Raw genomic sequence first — 20,619 nt, forward strand, 5'->3', positions numbered from 1 at the left:
CTGCTCTAGAGGGAGGAGAGCAAATTCTGAGAAGGAAGCTCCTAGACTCGTGAGTCTGAAGGCCTCATTTTGAGAAAGCCATTTTACACAGTGACTCATTCCATTTTGGATCTCCACTGGGGTTCAAGTTTTCCCTAAAGGCTGCACGCCTCCCCTATAGTTCTCAAAGTACAATGAGAGGCAGTGCCCACAGAGGTGTTTTAGAGTAGGGCCTGCTTGATGCTGATTGTCATGTCCTTGCTCAGCCACACCTGCCTGGCTTTCTCCCGCTTGACAGTGGTCCTGGGAGACAGTCACCTGTCCTCCTGGCCAGCATCGTGCTGGCTTGCTGTCAGAGTGAAAGTTACTCTTTCCTCAGGCATGTCTTGAGGGATACACCCATCTTCTCTAAGCAAGACAGTCTTACACTGTAGATGAAAAAGCAACCTCTGTGTCATACCTTAGGAGACAGTGACTTCTGCGGACATCTTCAGACATGTGTCTTTGTGTAGGCTTAAATGTATGCAGCCTGTAAGTGAGTACACAGAAAAGAAGCCACTAAGATGACTGCTCCAGGGTTTGGGCAGGGGGAGGTTTTTATTGTAGATGTGAGAGAGAAGCATCTAGAAATGTCCACAGTAGAGAGGAGTTGAAGCAGAGTGGGCATGGCTAGGGGCATCTGCAAGAGAAGCGAGCATAGCAGAGAAGAACAAGGAAGAGAATCGTGGGGGGCTGGGAGAGCCTTGCTGTTACAGAGAAAATAAAGGGGTGTCTGGAAGGCCAGGAACCTGTGAATTGCCACCACCTGGGAGCTGGCACAGTAGAGGAGGAGGGAGATGTGAGGAGGGCCAGGAGGCCAGCGTGGGCTTTGCTATGCAGCTACAGGTGTATGCCAAGGGAAGTAGCCCTTTCTGGAAGGCAGAGACCCATTTTACAGGTGTCTGAGAAGTGCTGGCTGGAGGTTTTTAGCAATCCTTCTATAGTCCAGCTTTAGCTGAGCCAAGGCTGTCATTTCTTTTGGAATCTGAGGGAATTGGAGTGTCCTTTGGAGCTGACATAGCCTACCCTCTTGTGCTTTAGGGCTGAGATCTTTGTGACAGGTTTAGTCTAAAACTTATGTTTTTTCTGGGGAAAGACAGGGATTCTGCATATAAGCTGAGTGCTTCAGGGTGGCCTTTCAGACCCAGAGTAAGCCAAGTGTGGGAGGAGGTGGTGTGTTTTGGTTTGGGACCTCGCTTCGTTGTGCTTCTTTCTGTACGCGAGGGGCGCACAGTAAAACAGCTGACGTGACTGCTCCCGGACACGGTTAAGGTTTTTATCGTGGGTGTGAGAGAAGGAAGCAGCATGAACATAGCCAGAGCAAGGCAAGGAGAGCAGCTGGAGAGAGTAGTGGAGAAAGCAAGAGACAGAGAATGGAACATACATGCACATGCGTGCACACGCACACACACAGTCATAGGAAGAGAGTAAGCAGATAGCAAGAGGTAGAGTAGTGAGAATGAAAGCAGAGAGGAGTGAGACTAGCTGGACTATAAGGATTAGCGGAGGGGAGAGAAGACCATGAGCTAGAGGGAGCTTAGGGTAGGGGGAGATGAGAAAGGGCTAGGATGCTAGCGTGCACTACGCAATGCATAACGGGTACTTGTACTGAGGGGGTCTGGAAGCTTTCATGGGCTTTGATATGCTGATAGCTGCTACTGGTAGCCATATGTCCCTCTGCCAGAACAAGAGAAATGGCTCCTTTTGGCAGATGGAAACCAGTTTCACAAGTTCCTGAGAAATGCTGGCTTTTATCTGACGGCCAGAAATCCTATAGTTCATCTTAAACTCATGTCTGGAGATACGGACCGCCTTTTGGAGTCTGAAGAATTGGAGTTCTTTGGACAACGCTTACTCCTATCAAATCAGAGCGATGTCCCGATCACCTCAGCAGGGACTGGGACTGAGGGGAGGCTGAGGAAGTGTGTCCCTGTGTCTAAGAGCAGATGTACTGTCGACACGGTGGGGAAACCGAGGCCCTGTTGCCCTGGCTTGCTCACTCGGCACACCTCCTGGGTCCTCTGAGGGACCATGGAGTGACATACCGGGAGCCCTCTTCACCATCCTCAGGGCTCCACCTGTGCACACCCGAACCTTCTTCCCTCAAGGCCAGCTTCTGCTTCCCAGGATTATTTGAGGTTTCCTTGGCTTGGCAGCCTTGGCCTGCTGGATTCGTGCCCTGGATGTGGGGGCCGAGTTGGCCTCGGTGAGACCTTGGCTGAGCCTCCCAGGCACTAGTCACTTAGGTCAGAGACTGCCAAGCTCCTTTCAGGCCCCGTAGCCATAGCAAGGGAGGGCACGGGCTGGGCTAGAACAGCTGGGTTTGGGCAAGTGAAGAAGACTGAAGGTTTAAGAAACTCAAAGCCTGGGCTCTAAAATTGTTAGAAATAGGTAAATCCCCAGGGTGTGGGGCGTGGAGTTTCTCGGCATCCTTGGGCCCTGCAAAGCTACTTCATTACAGAGAGCCTTTTTGAGCTTCAAATACTGATTGGGAAAAGGGTGAGACAGCTGTGACTATGGGCTCAGGATTGGAGCCCGATGACAACAAGCCACCCACCTCTCCAGCTCTCCGCTCCTTCCTGGACGCCATGGATCAAACCTTCCCCAGTCCCAACTGCTGCCTTCGGAAGTGAGGCTAATAAAGACCAGGCAGTGTCCATCAAGACTGGGCTCAGAACGGCTCAAATGGCCTCAGAGGCCACCTGGCTAGTGAGGGTGTGGTGTAAGCCCAGGGTGGCCCCAAGTTTGTGTCCTACTGTGTATACCTTTATTTTAGAGTATATACAGATGCACTGTCTGTCCTGAGAAGAGTGTCATCAGGCATGAGCCTGTATCTACATCTCTTGAATTAAAGTCTTGGGGGAGGGGGTCATAGTTTTGTTTGCTTGGGCCACCACCCCAATGGATAACTGTGTCTTCATCCATCCCTATGAGATGGCCAAGCAAGAAGGCAGGGTCTGCCCATGTGGTGGGACAGGATAATGTCGAGGTTTAGCTCCAGCTCGTTAGCCAGGGATAAATGTACACATGCCTTCTCCAGAGTCAGACCTGCAGCTGTAGGGTGTCCTTTCCTGGTTGAGCCCTCAGTTTGGGGATACTGAGTCCCAGTTGCATGCTACTGCCATGTGCAGCGTCTTTCCTTGAGCCTGGCACACACAGGAAGCATAGGATGCCAGCCTGACCCTGTCATCCAGTCTTGCCAGTTCATGGCTCTGTGAGCCTGGGGGTCTGAGCAGAAGCCAAGGGCATTTGGCTCTGCAGGAAGATGGCCTTTGGGCAGGTGGAGATTCTTGGGCATCATCCTAGACTGACGTTGAGACCTAACAGGGTCCATATGGTTGACTGCATTCACTGGACCCAACTCCAGAGATTTTCAGATGGTCAGGCTGATGTTCCACTGAGTATGTCCACTTCAGATGTTGGGATCTGTTGAGTGAGCAGATAGTACAGGGATATTGCTAAAGACATTGACCCCAGGTAGTGACAGCTGCGGCTGCCTAGGCCCAAGATTGACACAGATCTAGATGGTAGAACCAGCCACTCAGCAGCTCAGGAATCTACCTACAGTGACTTCTGACTAGCTGAAACACACATTCCACCTCCGAAGTCATCATTACTCAGTAGCTCTGTGGTGGGGCTTCCCATGGACTCAACACTGCCTACCATCTGTGCCCTCAGACCCAGGAACATCCTGTAGGGTGTGGTGGTGGTTAAGTTCTCAGGGTGCTGATGATTAGCCCTGATTCAACAAAAAACAGCTCAGAGGGGGTGTGGCATAACCAGGAGACCCAGAGAGTGAATCAGAACTCATCTTATCCATCCACTGAAGCATCGATGTAAAATCCTTCACCATAATTTCCCCTGACCCCAGACTCCACCGTGTACACCATTGGACCAGTCTTCTCTCCTTGGAGGACCAGAAATGAAACTCCTAATTTCCCTTCCTGCTTTTCAACTCTAAGCTTGAGTGAGGGATAGCCACACTACCTCTGTGGGTGGTGACTGCCCCCTGCCCCGTGCTTTCCTACAGGACCTCAGGAACTCGGACTGGGAGAGAAAAATGGCTTCATGAAGGTGTGTGGGAGTGGGGTGGGGAGAGGCTAGAGAGAGGGCTTATTGGGTCAGAGCACTGACTACTCCTGAAGAGGACCTACGCTCAATCTCCAGCACCCACAAGGTGGCTCACAAGCATCAGGAACTCCAGTTCCAGGGGATCCCGTGCCCTCTTCTGGCATCCTTAGGCACCAAACTTGCACATGGTGCACACACACACACACACACACACACACACACACACACACACACACACACGTATATAGGCAAAACATATACATAAAATGAAAATAAATTAATAAACCCTTAAAAAAATTGTGGCACTGGCTCCAGAGAAACAGGTCGAGCTGGACCAGGCAACAGTGTTGCCTGAGAAGGTTCACTCAGACCAGCAGACTTTCAGACCAACAGGGAATTAGTACCTGGCCCCACCACTTCAGGTAGCCAACAAAGCTCAGAGCCAGCAGCTGCTAACATCAGGAGCCGTGTCTGATGGGGATATTCAGGTCTGTATTCAAGGCTCCCTCCAGCAGGAAGCAACTGGCTCTGTAAATCCAGCAGCCTTTTAGGCATGACTGAGGACTAGGTGGCCTAGGAGAGTCTGTAGGGTATCAGATGGGGCAAACACTTGACAGCCAAGGTCTTGCATTGGCGCTGGGCTTGCAGGCAGTGGGCTAGTACTGACAGAACCTAGTAAGCTGGGGATCCATACATGCTGGTTTGACAACTGAGTAGCCAAGGGTCGCTCGACCTCTTGGAGAGGGCTTGATGGTGGTATGATGTAGGAGAGCAACAACCGTCTTTCACCAGGCCTTGTAAACTTGCACCCAAGCCGTGTGGCCTATACACATTCCTGGCATGGAGCCATATCTTGCCAATGGTGGTTTATAAGGTAGCGTCCACTCAGAGGCCTCTGACGTCGATCCCTGCCAGCCCTTACCTCCCTGTCCCTGCTTCCCTGGAGATATATATTCATCAGTCCTGTTCTTTCCTCCTCCTCGACACGTAGATCCTGGCCAACATCTTCCTCTACCTGTGCGCCATCATCGTGGGCATCATGTCCTATTACATGGCCGACCGCAAGCATCGCAAGGCCTTCCTGGAAGCCCGCCAGTCACTGGAGGTGAAGATGAACCTGGAGGAGCAGAGCCAGCAGCAGGTGGGATTCAGGGCTTGTGGGGGACCCTGGGGAAGCAGTGGGCCTTGGGCCTGGACGGAGTGGGTAAGGAGAGGGGCCTGCAGGTGCCTTGGGCTTAGGCAGTCATGCCGCCTCCCAGCTCCTCCCCCTCCCTCTTCACTTCGGAAGCAGCAGCAGCCTGGTCCCTGGGGCCCCTCCTGTTTATCTTTCTCCATCTGGAGGAGGGCCTGCTTGTCTCCGCTCTCTGTTTATTGGCCGTGCTCCAGCCTAATCCGCACAGAACAGTCCTCCCAGTTCCCATGTGACTCAGCCTGGACTCATCTCAAACACGTCTTAGAGGTCTCTAGAAATGACATCCACCAATCTCCTGTAGGTTTGTCTCCCTTCCTCGAAACTGGGTAACATGCCACGTTGTGCGGGTGGTGTGGGGGGGTGCTGTTACAGCTTTACAGAAGCTTCTAGATTCTGCCACCGAGGCCAATGGGCCTTTGGTTTTAGGGATTGCTAACTAAGCTTCTGCTCTCAGACTCACTCATATGCGCTAAACCAGTGGTTCTCAACCTGTGGGTCACGATCCCTTTGGGGTCACATATCAGATATTTACATTATGATTCATAATGGTAGCAAAATTTCAGTGATGAAGTAGCAACGAAAATAATTTTATAGTCGGGGGTCACCACAACATGAGGAACTGTATTAAAGAGTTACAGCTTTAGGAAGGTTGAGAACCACTGCTCTAGACAGCAGTATTTGAAGGCACAAGTAGTCACTTAGCAGATGCGTGCCCTCTCCCCTGGGGTACATGTCCTCTGTTTACCAGAGAGATCTAGAAGCTTCCTAGGTAGGCCTTGGAGTCATCTTTTTCAGAAAGCAGAGTTTATAGGGAGAATTTCCCTTGCCTCTGGTGTTCTCAGGGACCTGCTGTGGCCTGACTGTATTTATAGAATTTCCCTGTATGGTTCTGTATGGATGCTGTGTGTCTGATCTCTTATGCCATGGTGGCGGCATTGCAGAGTTACCACTGAGCTAGCCCAAAGTTCTTTCATCTGTGAGCCTTGCTTTCCTCATATGCAGAGGTGCGGATCCTTGCAGGATCTCCAGAGGGTCAACTGAGAAGCACTTTGTCGAGAAGTGCTTTGTAACCTGTGAACCTGGGGCCGGCCATGGCACCTTTAGGTTCTTATCCCTAGGTCCACACGCTACCTCTGGGCAGGGTCAGCTCAAAGAACCTGGGAACTGGCAAGAAGGGCCTTCTTGGTGCCCCAGAAATCTGGAACACTGTGCTGGCAGCCTGCTGTGCAGGAGCTGGCACTCCCCACTGCTGCCCGCCCACTCGTGCTAGCCAGGTGGACTTGGCCCCCTGCATGGAAGCTGCAGGTGAGGCGGACAGGAGGGTCAGGGCAGTATGTAGCTGTGAGTGTCCATTATGTGGGCTAAGTTTAGCCTGGCTGGATCCTGAGTGAACACTCATTCATTCATTCATTCATTCATTTTTGTTTTATGTTCTTGAGTGTTTTTTTCTGTGTACCATGTGCATGCAGTGGCCACAGAGGCCAGAAGAGGGGCTTGGATTCCCTTGAACTAGAGTTGCAGATGGTTGTGAGCCCCCAGTGCATGTTGGGAATAACTTGGGTCGGCTGCAGGAGCGGCTGGTGCTCTTAAACGCATAGCCACCTCTCCAGCTCCATTCTGCCTCCGTTTCTAGGCAGAGCCTCCTTCAAGGGATTGTTTTAGGGGTAACGGGTACTCTGGTGTCATTCGCATGCCAGACTCGTGCAGTAATTAGAGAAGTGTACCCTCTTTCTGCCGTGTGGCAGAGTCAGCGTGCCACCCACATAGTGCCCAGATGTTCAGAGTTCACTAGGATGGGGAAAAAAAATGAACTTCTCTCCCAGAGAACGGGTGGTCAGAGTTTATATATTTTTTTTTGTTTGTTTTGTTTTGTTTTTGATAACTTTTGAAGAACCCACTCCAGAAACTTGTTCAGTTTGTCTAAATTTTCAAAGTTCTGATGCAGTGCTCATTTCTTTTACTGCTTACCGTCTGTGAGAGTCACCGCCTTTTTTGACTGCTGGTAACTTGTGCTTCGCCGCTTCATGTCTTCCTCGTTTGCCTCACTGAGGTGGAGTCTCGAGTTTCATCTCAGCAATGAGCCTCTTTATATTTTTGAGGCTCTGTGTACAGTTCTTGTCTATAATTCATTAATTTATACTTTTTTAAAAAACTTTTATCTTTTTGGTGGTGGTGGTGTAGGCATTTAATCCCAGCCTTCAAGAGGCAGAGGCAGGTGGATCTCTGTGAGTCTGAGGCCAGCCTGGTCTACAGAGTGAATTCCAGGACAGCCAGGACTGTCACACAGAGAAACCCTGTCTCGAAAAATCAGGAAATAAAAGCAAAAAGCAACAAACAAACGAAAAACCCCAAAAAACTCCCAACAATAACAAAAATCCTCGTTTTCTTCTTTCTGTTTTCTTTTTCTTTGATTTCCTTTGTGCCCTTGTTGTCTTCTATGTATATAACCTCAAGGAATAAACTTTGACATGTTTTGTTAAAATGTACTTTAAAAATTTTTTGTTTATTGAGACAGAGTCTCTCTCCGTAGTCCTGGATATCTTGGGCCTCACTCTGTAGACCAGGCTGGCCTCAAACTCACAGAGATCCTCCTGCCTCTGCCTCCCAAGTGCTGGGATTAAAGGTATACAATACCACCTCCCAGTGTCTTTCTGTTTTTTGTTGTTTTGTTTTGTTTTTTTCAAGACAGGGTTTCTCTGTGACAGTTCTAGCTGTCCTGGAACTAGCTCTTGTAGACCAGGTTGACTTTGAACTCACAGAGGTCCGCCTGCCTCTGCCTCTTGAGTGCCGGGATTAAAGACATGAGCCACCACCACCCAGCTGCCTTTCTGTTTTTTTAATTACAGAGTCTCACTTTGTAGCTGCCCTAGAGCCAGTGACAATCCTGCCTCTGTCCCCTGAACACTGAGATTATAGCTGTGCTGTCTACCATGCTGACGTCCCTGTCCCTGAACACTGGGACTATAGCTGTGCTGTCTACCATGCTGATGTTCCCTGAACACTGGAATTATAGGTGTGCTGTGTACCATGCTGATGTCCCTGTCCCAGAACACTGGGGCTAAGGGGTACTGTCTACCATGCTGATGTCCCTGAACACTGGGACTGTAGGTGTGCTCTCTATCATGCTGATGTCCCTGAACACTGGAATTATAGGTGTGCTGTCTACCATGCTGATGTCCCCTGAACACTGGGATCATAGCTGTGCTCTCTACCATGCTGATGTCCCTGTCCCTGAACACTGGGATCATAGGTGTTCTGTCTACCATGCTGATATCCCTGAACACTGGGACTGTAGGTGTGCTGTCTACCATGCTGTTGTCCCTGTCCCCTGAACACTGGGACTGTAGGTGTGCTCTCTACCATGCTGATGTCCCTGTCCCTCTCATCCTCGTCTTTCCTCCTGTGCTTCAGCGTACTCGTCTGCCCTCATGTCAGGTTTCTAGTCTTTTCTTCCTCTGCTCTGACAGTTGTAGTTAGTCACTCATGATGCCAGGAACGATGGCGTTTATAATTCCTTTAAGTAATGTTACTTCATGATACATTAAGGTGCAAATTCTTTTGGTTTGTAATTCTTAAAAGAATAATTGCAAAAGTGACGCAGACTCTTCAGTGTGAGGGTCTGAGGAAGCAGATGCCATGGCATTAAATGACAGCGATTCTATTCGGCATCCTAGATTAGGTCCCTGAAGCCACATAATTTATAGTCGAACTTCAACATTTACAGATGAAAGCAGCTTCAGTGCTGCCCCTGAGATGAATGACTCTTAACACATACAGCTTTCAGACGCAATTTTGATGGCTGAAGTCTTACATGTTTGCTTTTGAGGTAGGTTCTCTCATAGCTCAGGCTACTTCTGGCCCTCCTCCCTTTGCCTCCTGAGTGCTGGGATTATAAGCATGCACTTTCACACTCATTTGGTCATTTGCTACTGGTCTTTCCTGAGGACCTTCTTCACTGTCTCGCTCCGTCTCTGGCAGTCCACAGAAACCTCACTCTGTCCTTGACTTCATCTGGAGTCTGGCTGAGAATGTGTTAAATGCTCATGTCTTTTTTGCTCAAGTCCTGGCGTCTTTGCTTCCCCTCCCCCTAAGTTTTTTATAAAAACATTTTGTGTAAGAGCTGGGCTTTCTTTATATAGCGTGTGTATGTGTGTTGTATGCATGTATGTGTGCCTGTGTGTGTGCGTATGGGGGTCAGAGGAAGATGTCAGAGTTCTCTGCTTTATTCCGTTGAGATAAAGTCTCCCATGAAACTCTAAGTTCTCTGTTTGGGTTAGGCTGGCTAGCCAGTAAGCTCCCAGCATTCCCCAGTCTACCCCGCCTCCTGTGCTGGGTAACAGGCAGCCACGGCCTTTTCCATGTGTGCCAAGCATTCAGGTTCAGGTTCTTAAGCCTGTACATGAGGTGTCCTGCTCCCCTGAGCTGTGTCTCCAGCCTCTGGGTTTCCTTTTCCTTAATAAAAGTGGTACTCACGGCCACAACGGCAGGTAAATGTACTTGGTGTAGCTCTTTAAATGCAGAGCCTATAACTCTGCATACAGGGGCGTGGCAAGTGCAGGACTGGTCTCTGCTTCGTACTCTTCATGGGCAATCCTGTTTGAGAGCCAGCTTCAGGAGGAACCCAGTGCTGAAACACAGAAGGACCTCCACGCACCACGGCCTCCGTTTCCTTTTGTCGTGAAGAAGAATCATGACTAAACGTATATACAGAGGTCCCCAGGCACCGATCTCACTTCCTGGATTAATACGCCCTGACCTCTAGTTAAACTTTAAAGTGTGACTTCAGGAGCCCAGCATTTGCTGCTCTTCCAAAGGACCTGAGCTTGGTTCTCGGCTCCCAATTGCCTGTAACTCTAGCTCCAGGATATCAGATGCTGTCTTTGACTTCTGTGGGCAGAGCACATGTGCACACAACTCAACTGAGTCCTTCAAAAGCCCTGACTTCAGTTTTCTGGTTAAATAGACCATTCTGTATCTTAGAACACTTACACTAAGATCCCACCAGTCATATATCTGTATCTTATTATTATTATTATTATTTTTTTTTTTTTTTTGGTTTTTCGAGACAGGGTTTCTCTGTGGCTTTGGAGCCTGTCCTGGATCTAGCTCTGTAGACCAGGCTGGTCTCGAACTCACAGAGATCCTCCTGCCTCTGCCTCCCGAGTGCTGGGATTAAAGGCGTGCGCCACCATCGCCCGGCATATATATCTGTATCTTAGAACAATTACGCTAAGATTCTGTCAGCCATAGTATCTGGAATAGGGAGGGTCTATTTCTCTTGATTTTTGGCCCTGTCTCCTGGCATTTTTTTTCTTTTCTTTTCTTTTCTTTTCTTTTCTTTTCTTTTCTTTTCTTTTCTTTTCCTAAATGCTAGATACTGTGTATGGGAGGCTGAAGTGACTATGAAAGACACTGTGTCTCTTCAGAGAAATTTGGTTTTTGTTACCTTTCCCACAGTAGACATCTGTGTTTGGAACAGATCCTGTTGGTCCAGTGTGGGGGAGAAGATGTCTCAGGGCTGAACAGTTCAAGAGGAGGTCTACTTCTGCCCTATGCTCTTAGGAGACTGGCCCTCATGTTAGGGGGTGGAGCTTGAGCGCCCTAGATGGTGAGACTGCTGCAGACATGGTCTTCTGTCTGTATCTTCTTTTCTAGCAGCTTCTGTTGGGATGCTGTGTTCCACCCCTCCCGCCTCTATGCACCCAAGAGGAAGAGAATACCGGACGTCAGGCTTGGGCTTCAGCTCTCTGTTTTCCAGCATCTCAGCCCTGGTACTCTGTCTACAGTCTGTTCTCTAAGTCTCATCTCTCCAGCCCTGAGACTCCCTCACTTCTGCCCTCTGTTCCTGGCCCCAAGGGAAAGATGGCAGAGTATATTAGGTTCACCTAAATGCGATTCTCTTCCCTCTGATGCTTTGGCTCCTCACGTCCTAGCAACTTCAGTGTTTCTTATTGCTTACAGAGAGCTAGAAATTTTATGTGTGTGCAGTGTGTATGTGTGTGTGTGCGCGCACACACACACGCACCTGTATACACACTGAAGAACAACCTTGGGTAATGTCTGTCTGTTGTCATCACACCCGCCATCATGCTCCTTAAAGACAGGGTCTCTTACTGGCCCAGAGCTTGTAATTTGGCTAGGCAGGGATAGGCTGGGCTAGGTTGGGCTATGCAGGGCAAGGCTGGGTTAGGCTGAACTAGGCAGGGCTAGGCCAGTTGATCAGGAAGCCTCAGGGATCTGCCTGCCTCAGCCTCCTCAGTGCTGGGCTTACAAGCCCGTACCACCGGCTATGGCTTTGGGACAGAACTCAGACCCTCGTGCTTGCAAGGCAAGCCATCTTCTCAGCCCCACCTCTGATCACTTTTCAGTGTACAGTTCAGTGGCACCGAGTCCATTTATGACGCAAAGCATTGTGTCGTGCCCATCAGAAAGGAACCCTGCCCGCTCAACGCTGGCTCCTCATCCTCCACAGGCTCTGGTGGCGACTGTGAAGCTGCCTATTGTTGGTATCCCATAAGTAGAATCGTATAGCAACTGTCCTCTTGCATCCGGTTTGTTTTATTTATTATCCTAAAGTCTTCCAGGTGCGTCTGTGGGTAGCATGTGCAGCTTCCTTCTTCCCAGGCAGCATGATGCTGTTGTAGACCACAGTTACAGCATCAGGACCTTTGAGTGGCATACTATTGAGCATCCTCTTGTTTATCCTTTTGTCTGTGGTGAATAATGCCACTGTGAGCACCGGTGTTTGAGGATCTATTCCGGTCTTGGCTTCACTCCTTCTGGGTACCAACCCAGCAGTGGAATTGCCAGGCACCGTTGTGTTTAGCTTTCTGAGGCAGCAGCCTTGTGCATTGTTAATGTTGATAAATATTGCCAAATTGAACCATATACAGGTTCAAACAATTTATACTCCTCTTAGTGATGGACGAGTGTGTACTGAGGCACTTGCATGTCTCGTGTTTATGTAGAAAATACTTCTTTGCTTGCGGAACCCCAATCCCTTGGGACCGTCCTTGGTCATGAGGTCAGCAGACTCAGGTCCTTGTATATCCCATCCCACTGTGCTGCCTCCTTTTTTGACTGACATCAGAGTCTGTGTTACAGGGGAGCAGCCCCGCCCCTACTACCCCTGTTTTGGTAACATCAGATCTGTATCCAATACATACACCAGCTTTCTTGGGACAGCAGGGTCTGGCACTCCCCTAGTGTGACAATGGGGCTGTGCCTCCATGTCTTCAGGTTGGCCTTCTGAAAAACTGGGCTTTTGAAAATCTATATTATTGGCATGGATAGTCCGGGAAAGGAGAGGGTAGAAGTGAGCTTAGAAACTGTAAAGTCCTTTGGTGTTGTTCACCACTAGGACATGGCTTCAGCCCCTGGGGACACACTGGCTGAAGGAAGCCCGAGGAGGAAGAAGGCAGTTGGCTGAGAGAGCACCCTTCTCTCCTCTGTTCCCGTCAGGACAGAGGTCACTCCCTCCCTGGACATCAGGGTTGACTATTGGCAGGAGCTTCAGCCTGGGCGACTTGGGATAGTGCAGGCCCCTGTTTGCTTTCCTCTGTCAGAGCTGGTATGGATGGAGACGAGACGACAGACAGGACACTTGGGACAGAGGGTGGCGGAAGCCCTGGTAGGAGCAGACAGGACACTTGGGACAGAGGGTGGCGGAAGCCCTGGTAGGAGCAGACAGAAGGTGGTCTGGATGTAGACCCTACCCCTTCTTGAAGTCACTGCCACACTCAACCATCTGAGCAGACCTTGGATAAATGCCAGGCCGTTTCGATACCAGATCCGAAGGCAGATGAGGCTCTTCCCAGAAGGCAGCACTCGGGCCCGTGCCTCACTTGATGGCATCTACAGGCATGAGGTGTTTTCTGAGCTGCTCTCAAGGCAGATGATGTGCCCTTCACGGAGGTTGTGCGGCCCCCTCAGCCAGTCTCCTCTTTACCTCATCCTTTGATACCACAGGGGCCTCTCTCGTTCCGGTCCCTTCCCTTCTGTCTTCACGGAGGCGATTGGCTTCTTGCCGGGGGTAAAGGAGGGATAGATGGCTCCCAGGCCTTTCACACACAGACATTTCCTCCCCCACTTTCACAAGGGAGGCAAGTCTCGGTGACAGATGGGTGGAGACAGAAAGTATGCATAAGAGGGTCAGGAACAAAATGGTTTGGCCCCTCTGGCCCCGGCCTCCTTGTTGAGCAGAGCCGTGTCTGACCGGCACCAAAGCCTCGTCGGTATGTCTGCGCATGATCCTGGCATGAAAAGGGTTGTGCCCCACAGGTTGAGAACGGCTGGTCTAGAGTCTTTGTTCTTGTCTCACAGGCTGTCCAGGAGCCACCTGAGTGAACTTGGGGCCTCTCTCCAGCCTTCCCACAGCTCCATGGGCAATGTTAGTGTGGAGCCAGAGGCCCAAAGGGAAGAACTTTGATTGTTTGTGGTGATTCCCATGGGACCTCACTTTGGGGATTAGTTTGGGACCTTGAGAGTTGCTAAGCACCCCAACTGGCACCTGGCAACAGCAGGTACCCAGAACGTCACACCTGTTACCAGGTACAAACCTCAGAATCGGGAGGTATCTGAATCACCCCCCAGAAGCACTCACTTCCCAGGTAGTGAGGTGCAGCTGAGGGAAGAGTGAGGGGATGGAGAGGTGACGTGCAGGGGAAGCGGCCAGCACAGGCTGTGTTCCCTTCAGCCCCTACCCTCCACCAGTTAGGAAGCTCCAGCCAGACCCTGATGGGAGATGCTAGGTGTACAGGGCTCTTAAGAGAGTCATCTGCTGTCTAGGCGAGTGCCCTGGTGTAGGTGGGGGCTCTCTGTGTCTTGGCAATCACTCTCAACTAACCACACAGAGACTTACTATTATAAATGCTTGGCTGACCCCACCAGGCAGTGATGCCATTAATCCCAGCACTTGGGAGGCAGAGGCAGGCTGATCTCTATGAGTTCGAGGCCAACCTGGTCTACAGAGCAACATCCGGGACAGCCAGGGCTGATGCTCGGCTGATAGCTGGTTTCCAACCAGCTCTTACAACTTAAATTAACGCATTTCTATTCATCTCTGTGCTGCCTCAAGGCTCATTTACCTCCTCTATGAAATTCCCATGTTGTTTCTTCTGATACTTGTGACCCCTCAGACTTGGCCTTTCTTCTTCCCAGCATTCTCTTACCCCGAAAATCCTGCCTAGCTATCTGCCAATCAGCTTCTTATTAACGAGAGCAACACATTTTCACGGTGTACAGGATTATTCCCCAGCACCCCGGAAGCGTGGCTTAGGGGACGCTACTTTGGTGGCCCCATTCAGGAGAACCACCGCTGTCACCTGCTTCCTTTTCTGCCTCTGCCTGGGTCACAGTCCTCCCTCTGTTTGCCCTGTGAGTGGGTTTCTCTGCTGGAGCTGTGAACTCAGAATGCAGTAGATCATAGCTCATTCCCTTAGCGTCTTTGTGCTCCGCCCTCTGCTCAAGCCTGCTTGCCCCAAGTCCTTTGACTGTGTGCGTGGGGCACAGAGTCACCTTAACCTTGAGCCCGGGTCTCTTGGGAGGGTCATGGGGGGGAAGGGAGGATCAGGTTTCTAGTGCCCTCCCCAAAGTTGTCCTGGCAACAGTAGGGTGGGGCTGATGGACCTGCTGGGTAAAGAAGGGCCAGTGTGGGCAGAGGTCACAGGGGCGTGACCTCTTCCTCTAGGTGCTGGTCCTCAGTGTCTCCAGTGTTGAAAGTGGGGGTGTGTCACCTGACCACAGACACCCCACCTGCAGCATTAATCTGGAAATGGATTTCCATTTCAGCTTCTAAACAGAAACACTCTTGAGTACACCGAATGTTCTTAGCCTTCGTTTTAGCTTCAAAAGACATTTAAATGTGAGAAAAGCCCGTAAGAGCCACCCCTAAGTCGTGAGGTAGACATGGGGTTCTCTGTTGCTTTCCAGTTCCCGCCTTTTAGGCTTTACAGAATGTTCTTCATGCCAGAATGACCGAACTTAGCAAGGCACATCCGTCCCTGTTTTAGACAGTTCAGTGACGGGACTCCTGGTGACAGGAGGACCCTGCTGTGTTGTGAGGTCTCCAGGCAGCGTGGTAAGCTCAGCACTGATGAACCCCGCCCCCAGCCCATGCCCTCTCCCCACTAGAGCACCTTCCAAGCTGGTTCAGCAGCTCTCCAGTTTTTACCACTGCTGCTGGCAGCGTTTTCTTCCTCAGCAGCTGGGCATCTGTGGTCTGCGGCCAGGGCTGGGAGCATCCCCTCTCTGGCTGAGGATCGAAGCTGTGGCTGGAAGTACAGGTAGTTTATTAAATGCCTACTTAATATTTAAGAAATGTCTACATCCTCTACAGCCATCTGGGCTTTTGGCTGCCTTGAAAAGTCTCTCTGTACTTTTTTTTTGAGAGAGAGCCTCACTCTCTGGCCCAGTCTGGCCTTGAACTTGTAGCAATCCTACCTTAGCCTTCCAAGTACTGGGATTACTGGTGTGAAGGAGCCGTTGTGCTGGGCTGCAGAGCGGGACTTAGATTCCCATTCTAGCCAAACCACTTGTCACATGGCCTTGAGTAGTTACCTATGCCTGCTGAGTCCCAGCCTGTCTGTGAAGTGGGAGCAGAGGATGGTGAAGCCCGTAAGAGAGGCTGGCGAGGGGCCTGGTGGCTAAGAGCACCTACTGCCAGTGCATTTGTTCATGGGCTAGTGCAATGCCCATGTCAGGTGGCCCACGACTGCCTATTACTCCAGCTCCAGGGGATCCAGTGCCCTCTTCTGGCTCTGCAAGCTCCTGCATGCACACACCCACACCCACACCCACATCCACAAACACACACATCCACAAACACACACACGCAAACACACACAACAATTAAAAGCAAAAATTAAATTTCTCTTAAAAAAAATAGAAGTCAATAAGAGTACATTCAGAGCACAGGTATTCAGGGCCTTCTTCCATGAGGGGATGGCCCTGAGCGTAGCAGATTCTGTGGGGGTGGCTGGCAGAAAAGACACGTGTATATGCAGCAGCTCAGGGAAAGGAACTTACCGAGAACCGTGGGTAGAGGGAAGCTGGTATTTAATATCTCGGGTCAGGGAAAGCTTTCTCAAAGTAGACTGGAGACCTGAAAGTAGGGAGCATGAAGCCATGTAGGGGAGGCAGCATTGGAAAGAACCTGAGGTGTGTCCACAGGACACAAGGATCAGAAAGAGAGGGGAGGAGAGGCAGAGTCAGCCCGTGAGCCACAGCCTGGAGCCTGTAGTCTCTGTGAGGGCCTTGACTTGGTGCTGAAGGGAGCTAGGGTTAGTCATCCCAGGGTCTTTGAATTCAGCAGGGGTAGCTGTCAATGGGGAAGTGGGGAGATCAGTGAGACGTGGTGATCCAGACCAGGAGTGCGGTGATGGCAGACGGGCTGAGTGCGTTCTGAAGGCAGAGCCAGCTGGCTTTACGGCTAGATGGGATGAAGAGTGGGATTGAGGATAGAGCGGGGGCTTCTGGGATGCGGTGGGCTGTGGTTGAGTTGAGGTACCTCTGGACATCCTCATGGAGTGGTGGAGAGCCCACACAGACACTTTAGTGAGTAGAGCTTACTGGAATTAACCACACAGCTGGCATGTTTGGGGTCTGAGACCCATGTTTGCATGAGCCCTGCTGGGCTAAGAGGGTGGGACAGGGCCTCCTGCTGTGCTGATGGACTCAGCCAAAACCATGCAGCTGCTGGGAAGCCTTTGGTGGCTTCTCCTGGGATCTTGTGATAGACAGGTTTCCCCTTAGTAGCCTCACGTGTGAGCTTTAGGCCTGTCTCCAGTTATCTCTCTGGCCGAGAGTTGCTGGGGCTTAGCAGGAGCTAGCCGAAGGGTACGACCATTGTCTTACCATTCTAGTCAGGAGTCCCATTGTATGCTGGCCTGTCTGGTTGGGAACATGGTGTGATGGATTCAGATTGACAAAAGGGGCCTGAGGTATGAAGAACTCAGATCTGGAGGGGGTCTTACCTGGGATAAACATGTTCCAATGATTTTTGGTTAGCTGTGCACCCCAGAAAAGGAAGGAAGGAAGGAAGGAAGGAAAGAAGAAAGAAAGAAAGAAAGAAAGAAAGAAAGAAAGAAAGAAAGAAAGAAAGAAAGAAAGAAAGGAAAAGAAAAGAAAGAAGAGGTCAGAATGCAAAATAAAATGTATGGCCCAGGGTAAAAGGCGGAGGGTCCAGGAAAGGTGGGAAGGATGAGGGAATCCCCAAGTGACTAGGGAAACACTCAGAAGCCTTTGGAATTGGTTTTAAATCACATGATTTTCAGGGCTGGAGCGATGGCTCAGCAGTTAGGACCACTTACTCTTCTTGAAAAAGGCCTGGGTTCCCTTTGCCTATCATCTGTAACTGCAGTTACAATGGATCCGATGCCCCCTTCTGGCCTTCATGAGCACTGCACACATGTGGTGCACATTCTTACATGCAGGCAACACACTCATGCATATTAAACATTTATAAAGAGCCTGATTCTTTGGGAGCTTTTCAAGAAGAGGGAGGGGCTGGTGAGCAGGGGCTAGTAGAAATGAGTTCATCCAGGTCAAAGAGCATTGTGTGGGGGTATGGGCTTGTGCTTGCTCTGTGTATGTGCAGTAGGCATGGACACATACATGCTTGTCTCCATGTGTGGGCACAAGTGTGTATGTATATGCGTGTTTGTTTCTGTTTCCATATATATTTGTGTGAACATGCGTGTGCGTGTGTGTGTGGAGGGGGTGGTGATGGGGGAACTGTGCTGTGACTGACAGTCTTCATTGGAAGAATATTCTTTGTTCTCAGTGTGGAAGAGACCGATGTCAGTCCAGCCACTGACTGACTGGACTTGGGGACAGAGCTGGAGGGTAGCTGTGTGCTCACTGTAAAGGAACTCAGGGGCACATTTGGAAGGCGTGCTGGTGAGGTTAACTCTCAAGGGGGTGGCACAGGGAGGGATTGAAGCCGTGGGCCATCGTTCCCAGCATGGTGTGGCACTGTCCTTTTTAGGTCAGTGACAGAGCAGGTGATATGAGCTGCAAGGTCAGACTCTAAGCACTCACCCCAGCCACACAAAGATGCGACCGGCACATCCCTGTCACCACAGGGCCCAGGCTGTACTTAGTTTTCCATAGTGTTTTAAAGTTATCTGTCTAGTACAGAAGCCACTCGCCATAGGTAGCTATGGAAACTGTAGTTAATTTCAACTAAAAGTCAGTTCCTCAAGTTGAGTTTTAAAAGCAGGGTCTCTTGGAGCCTTGGCTGGCCATACCTGCCCTATGTGATACTCCAGTCTGAACTCACAGTTTTCTGCATGCTAGGCAAGTCCTCTACCAACCGAGCCATATCCCCAGCTCCAGTTACTCGGTTTTATTGGTCATTGTCCGAGCTCAGTACTGCACATGGCCAGGGGCTACCACACCGGCCAGCACAGATTCGGAGCACTTGTGTGACTCATGGAGTTCTGTTAGAGCTGTTCTAAAGAGTGACGGCTTGTCCCTTGGGCCATGTCTCCTACTTGATGGCTCATTAACTCACCAAACCTCAGAGGAACACCTGGTCTGTGCCAGGTTGGCTCGGTGAGGACGCCAGGTACCATGCATGTGGCTGTTTTTGGACCCTGAGGTTGTGCTGCCTCCTGAGGTGGCAGTCATGGTGGCCTGCCCAGTCTCCTTGTCTCTAGAGACTGCTAGGGGCCCACACTAGTGACCGAAAGTCCTGCATGGTCAGTGATGAAGAAAATAAAGTATTCCTGCCCTGGGTACCAGTCCTTCCTGGGTATGATGCGTACCCTCCTGCATGTATGAGGATGATCGGTCTTTCACTGAATGGCTGAGTTTGGGACCACATCATTTAGAGCGAATAGTGACCTGCAGTTTTCAGATTTTCCACAATGGTTCTTGGACCTCTCCTTGGGAGGAGCTGAACTGTTTGGACTCTGATCTCACTTCCTGTCTTCCATAGCCTCTCCTGCCCAGAGGGCCAGGCCAGGATGGGTACTAGGAGGGTCCAGTGTCCTTGTAGCTTCCAAACAGCCTAGAAGCTCCAAGACTCTTGGTATTTGGGTAAATTGGAGACAGGACCAGGACACATATTCTAAGTAGTTGCAGGCTTGCTTACAGTGACGTGGGTGGGTCACTATACAAGTAGGTAGGATCCGCCGGCATAAACATGGTCTTACCCTCCTTCAAAGTAACACAGACACTATGTGCTCAACCTACATGCCCCCAGGGTCTACACATGTGTACACACATGCACACACACACGTACACACATGCACACACATGCATACACACATACACACCACCACCACAGTTATCTTTTCTCTCCTAGCCTCTCCTCTCTCGCAAGGCTGTTATAGCTACCCAGCCTCTCACCTGCAGAGTTCATTTATCCAAATCCCTCCTGGCTTCCTTGCTGTAATTAACTCCTGAATGCCTCATCAGAGTGTCAACTCTAACAACTCAGGGCCCTTGGGACCATGCTGGCCTCCTTCCTCCATCTCAGTCCTGAGCCAGCACGCTGACTCACTGCTGAGGAGGACTTGACTGGTTCTTTCTGAGCTTGGTGGAGGCCGTATTGACAGACATCCCCTCTGAATAGCCTGGCAGCTGCTTGCAGAAGTAATCCTGGCCCATGCCCATGTCAGGAGGTGAGGACTCTGCCTCGGCTACTATGGTCCCCACCTCCTCCAGCCTTGCCTGCCTTGTACTCCATTGTGTGTTTGCACCCTGCCTAGGACAAGCCTGGAGTGCTTCTCCCCCAAATCTAAGGGGTTTCATTGTCCCACCTCAGTGGCCTACTGGAGTTCTTTCTGTAGACTGTGGTCTTTTTCCTAGATAGGGTCAGGCCCTTGACTTTTTCCCCTCACACATAACCCTCAGGGCAGAGCTGAAGGGAAACTTTAAAACAAATGACCTGCTTGTCCTGTCAGTGCTGAGCACAGTCTCAGCACCCCTGGCCTTAGAGCCTCAGGCCTCATTCACAGGGTTTGATTAATCCTCCTCCCTTGGGCTAGCCTCCCACCTCCAGCTTGACACTCTCGTGTCCCATCTCACCAGACTTCAGGAATAAGAATCTCACCAGACTTCAGGAATAAGAATTCACCCTCTGCTAGGCCAGCACAGTCTTTGCTCTGTAACAAAACAAAACACGCCCCCCCCCAAAAAGCATCTGCTTCTTTATCAACCTTTGAGAGCCCCCCAGAGCAGCTCTAGTCTCTTCTCCACACAGCACCTTTGCTCAGACTTGAGGTGGCTCTGTGATCCCCATCTTGCAAAGCCCCCTCCCTTCCTGGCTGAATTGCAGCCTCTTAGCCCCTGCACATGCAGGCTCAACTCCTTCCTGCTGGAAGCCTAAACCC

The 20,619-nt window shown here is 50.6% G+C and overlaps 1 protein-coding gene across 4 annotated transcripts in view; it reads left to right on the top strand.

Annotated features, from left to right (window-relative positions):
* Positions 1-20,619, top strand: part of Adcy3 (adenylate cyclase 3) — a 77,488-nt gene that overhangs the window by 32,280 nt on the left and 24,589 nt on the right. For 3 of the 4 annotated variants that reach the window (XM_005360869.3, XM_005360868.3, XM_013351400.2), the window contains exon 3: positions 5,081-5,230. The exons of the other annotated variant lie outside the window; for it this stretch is intronic. In XM_005360869.3, coding sequence (XP_005360926.1) covers positions 5,081-5,230 — 150 coding nt within the window. The remainder of the gene's footprint in view (positions 1-5,080; positions 5,231-20,619) is intronic. 4 annotated transcript variants of the gene reach the window in all.

Source organism: Microtus ochrogaster, linkage group LG3 (assembly GCF_000317375.1).
Source record: "Microtus ochrogaster isolate Prairie Vole_2 linkage group LG3, MicOch1.0, whole genome shotgun sequence".
In the NCBI taxonomy this organism is placed as follows: Eukaryota; Metazoa; Chordata; class Mammalia; order Rodentia; family Cricetidae; genus Microtus; species Microtus ochrogaster.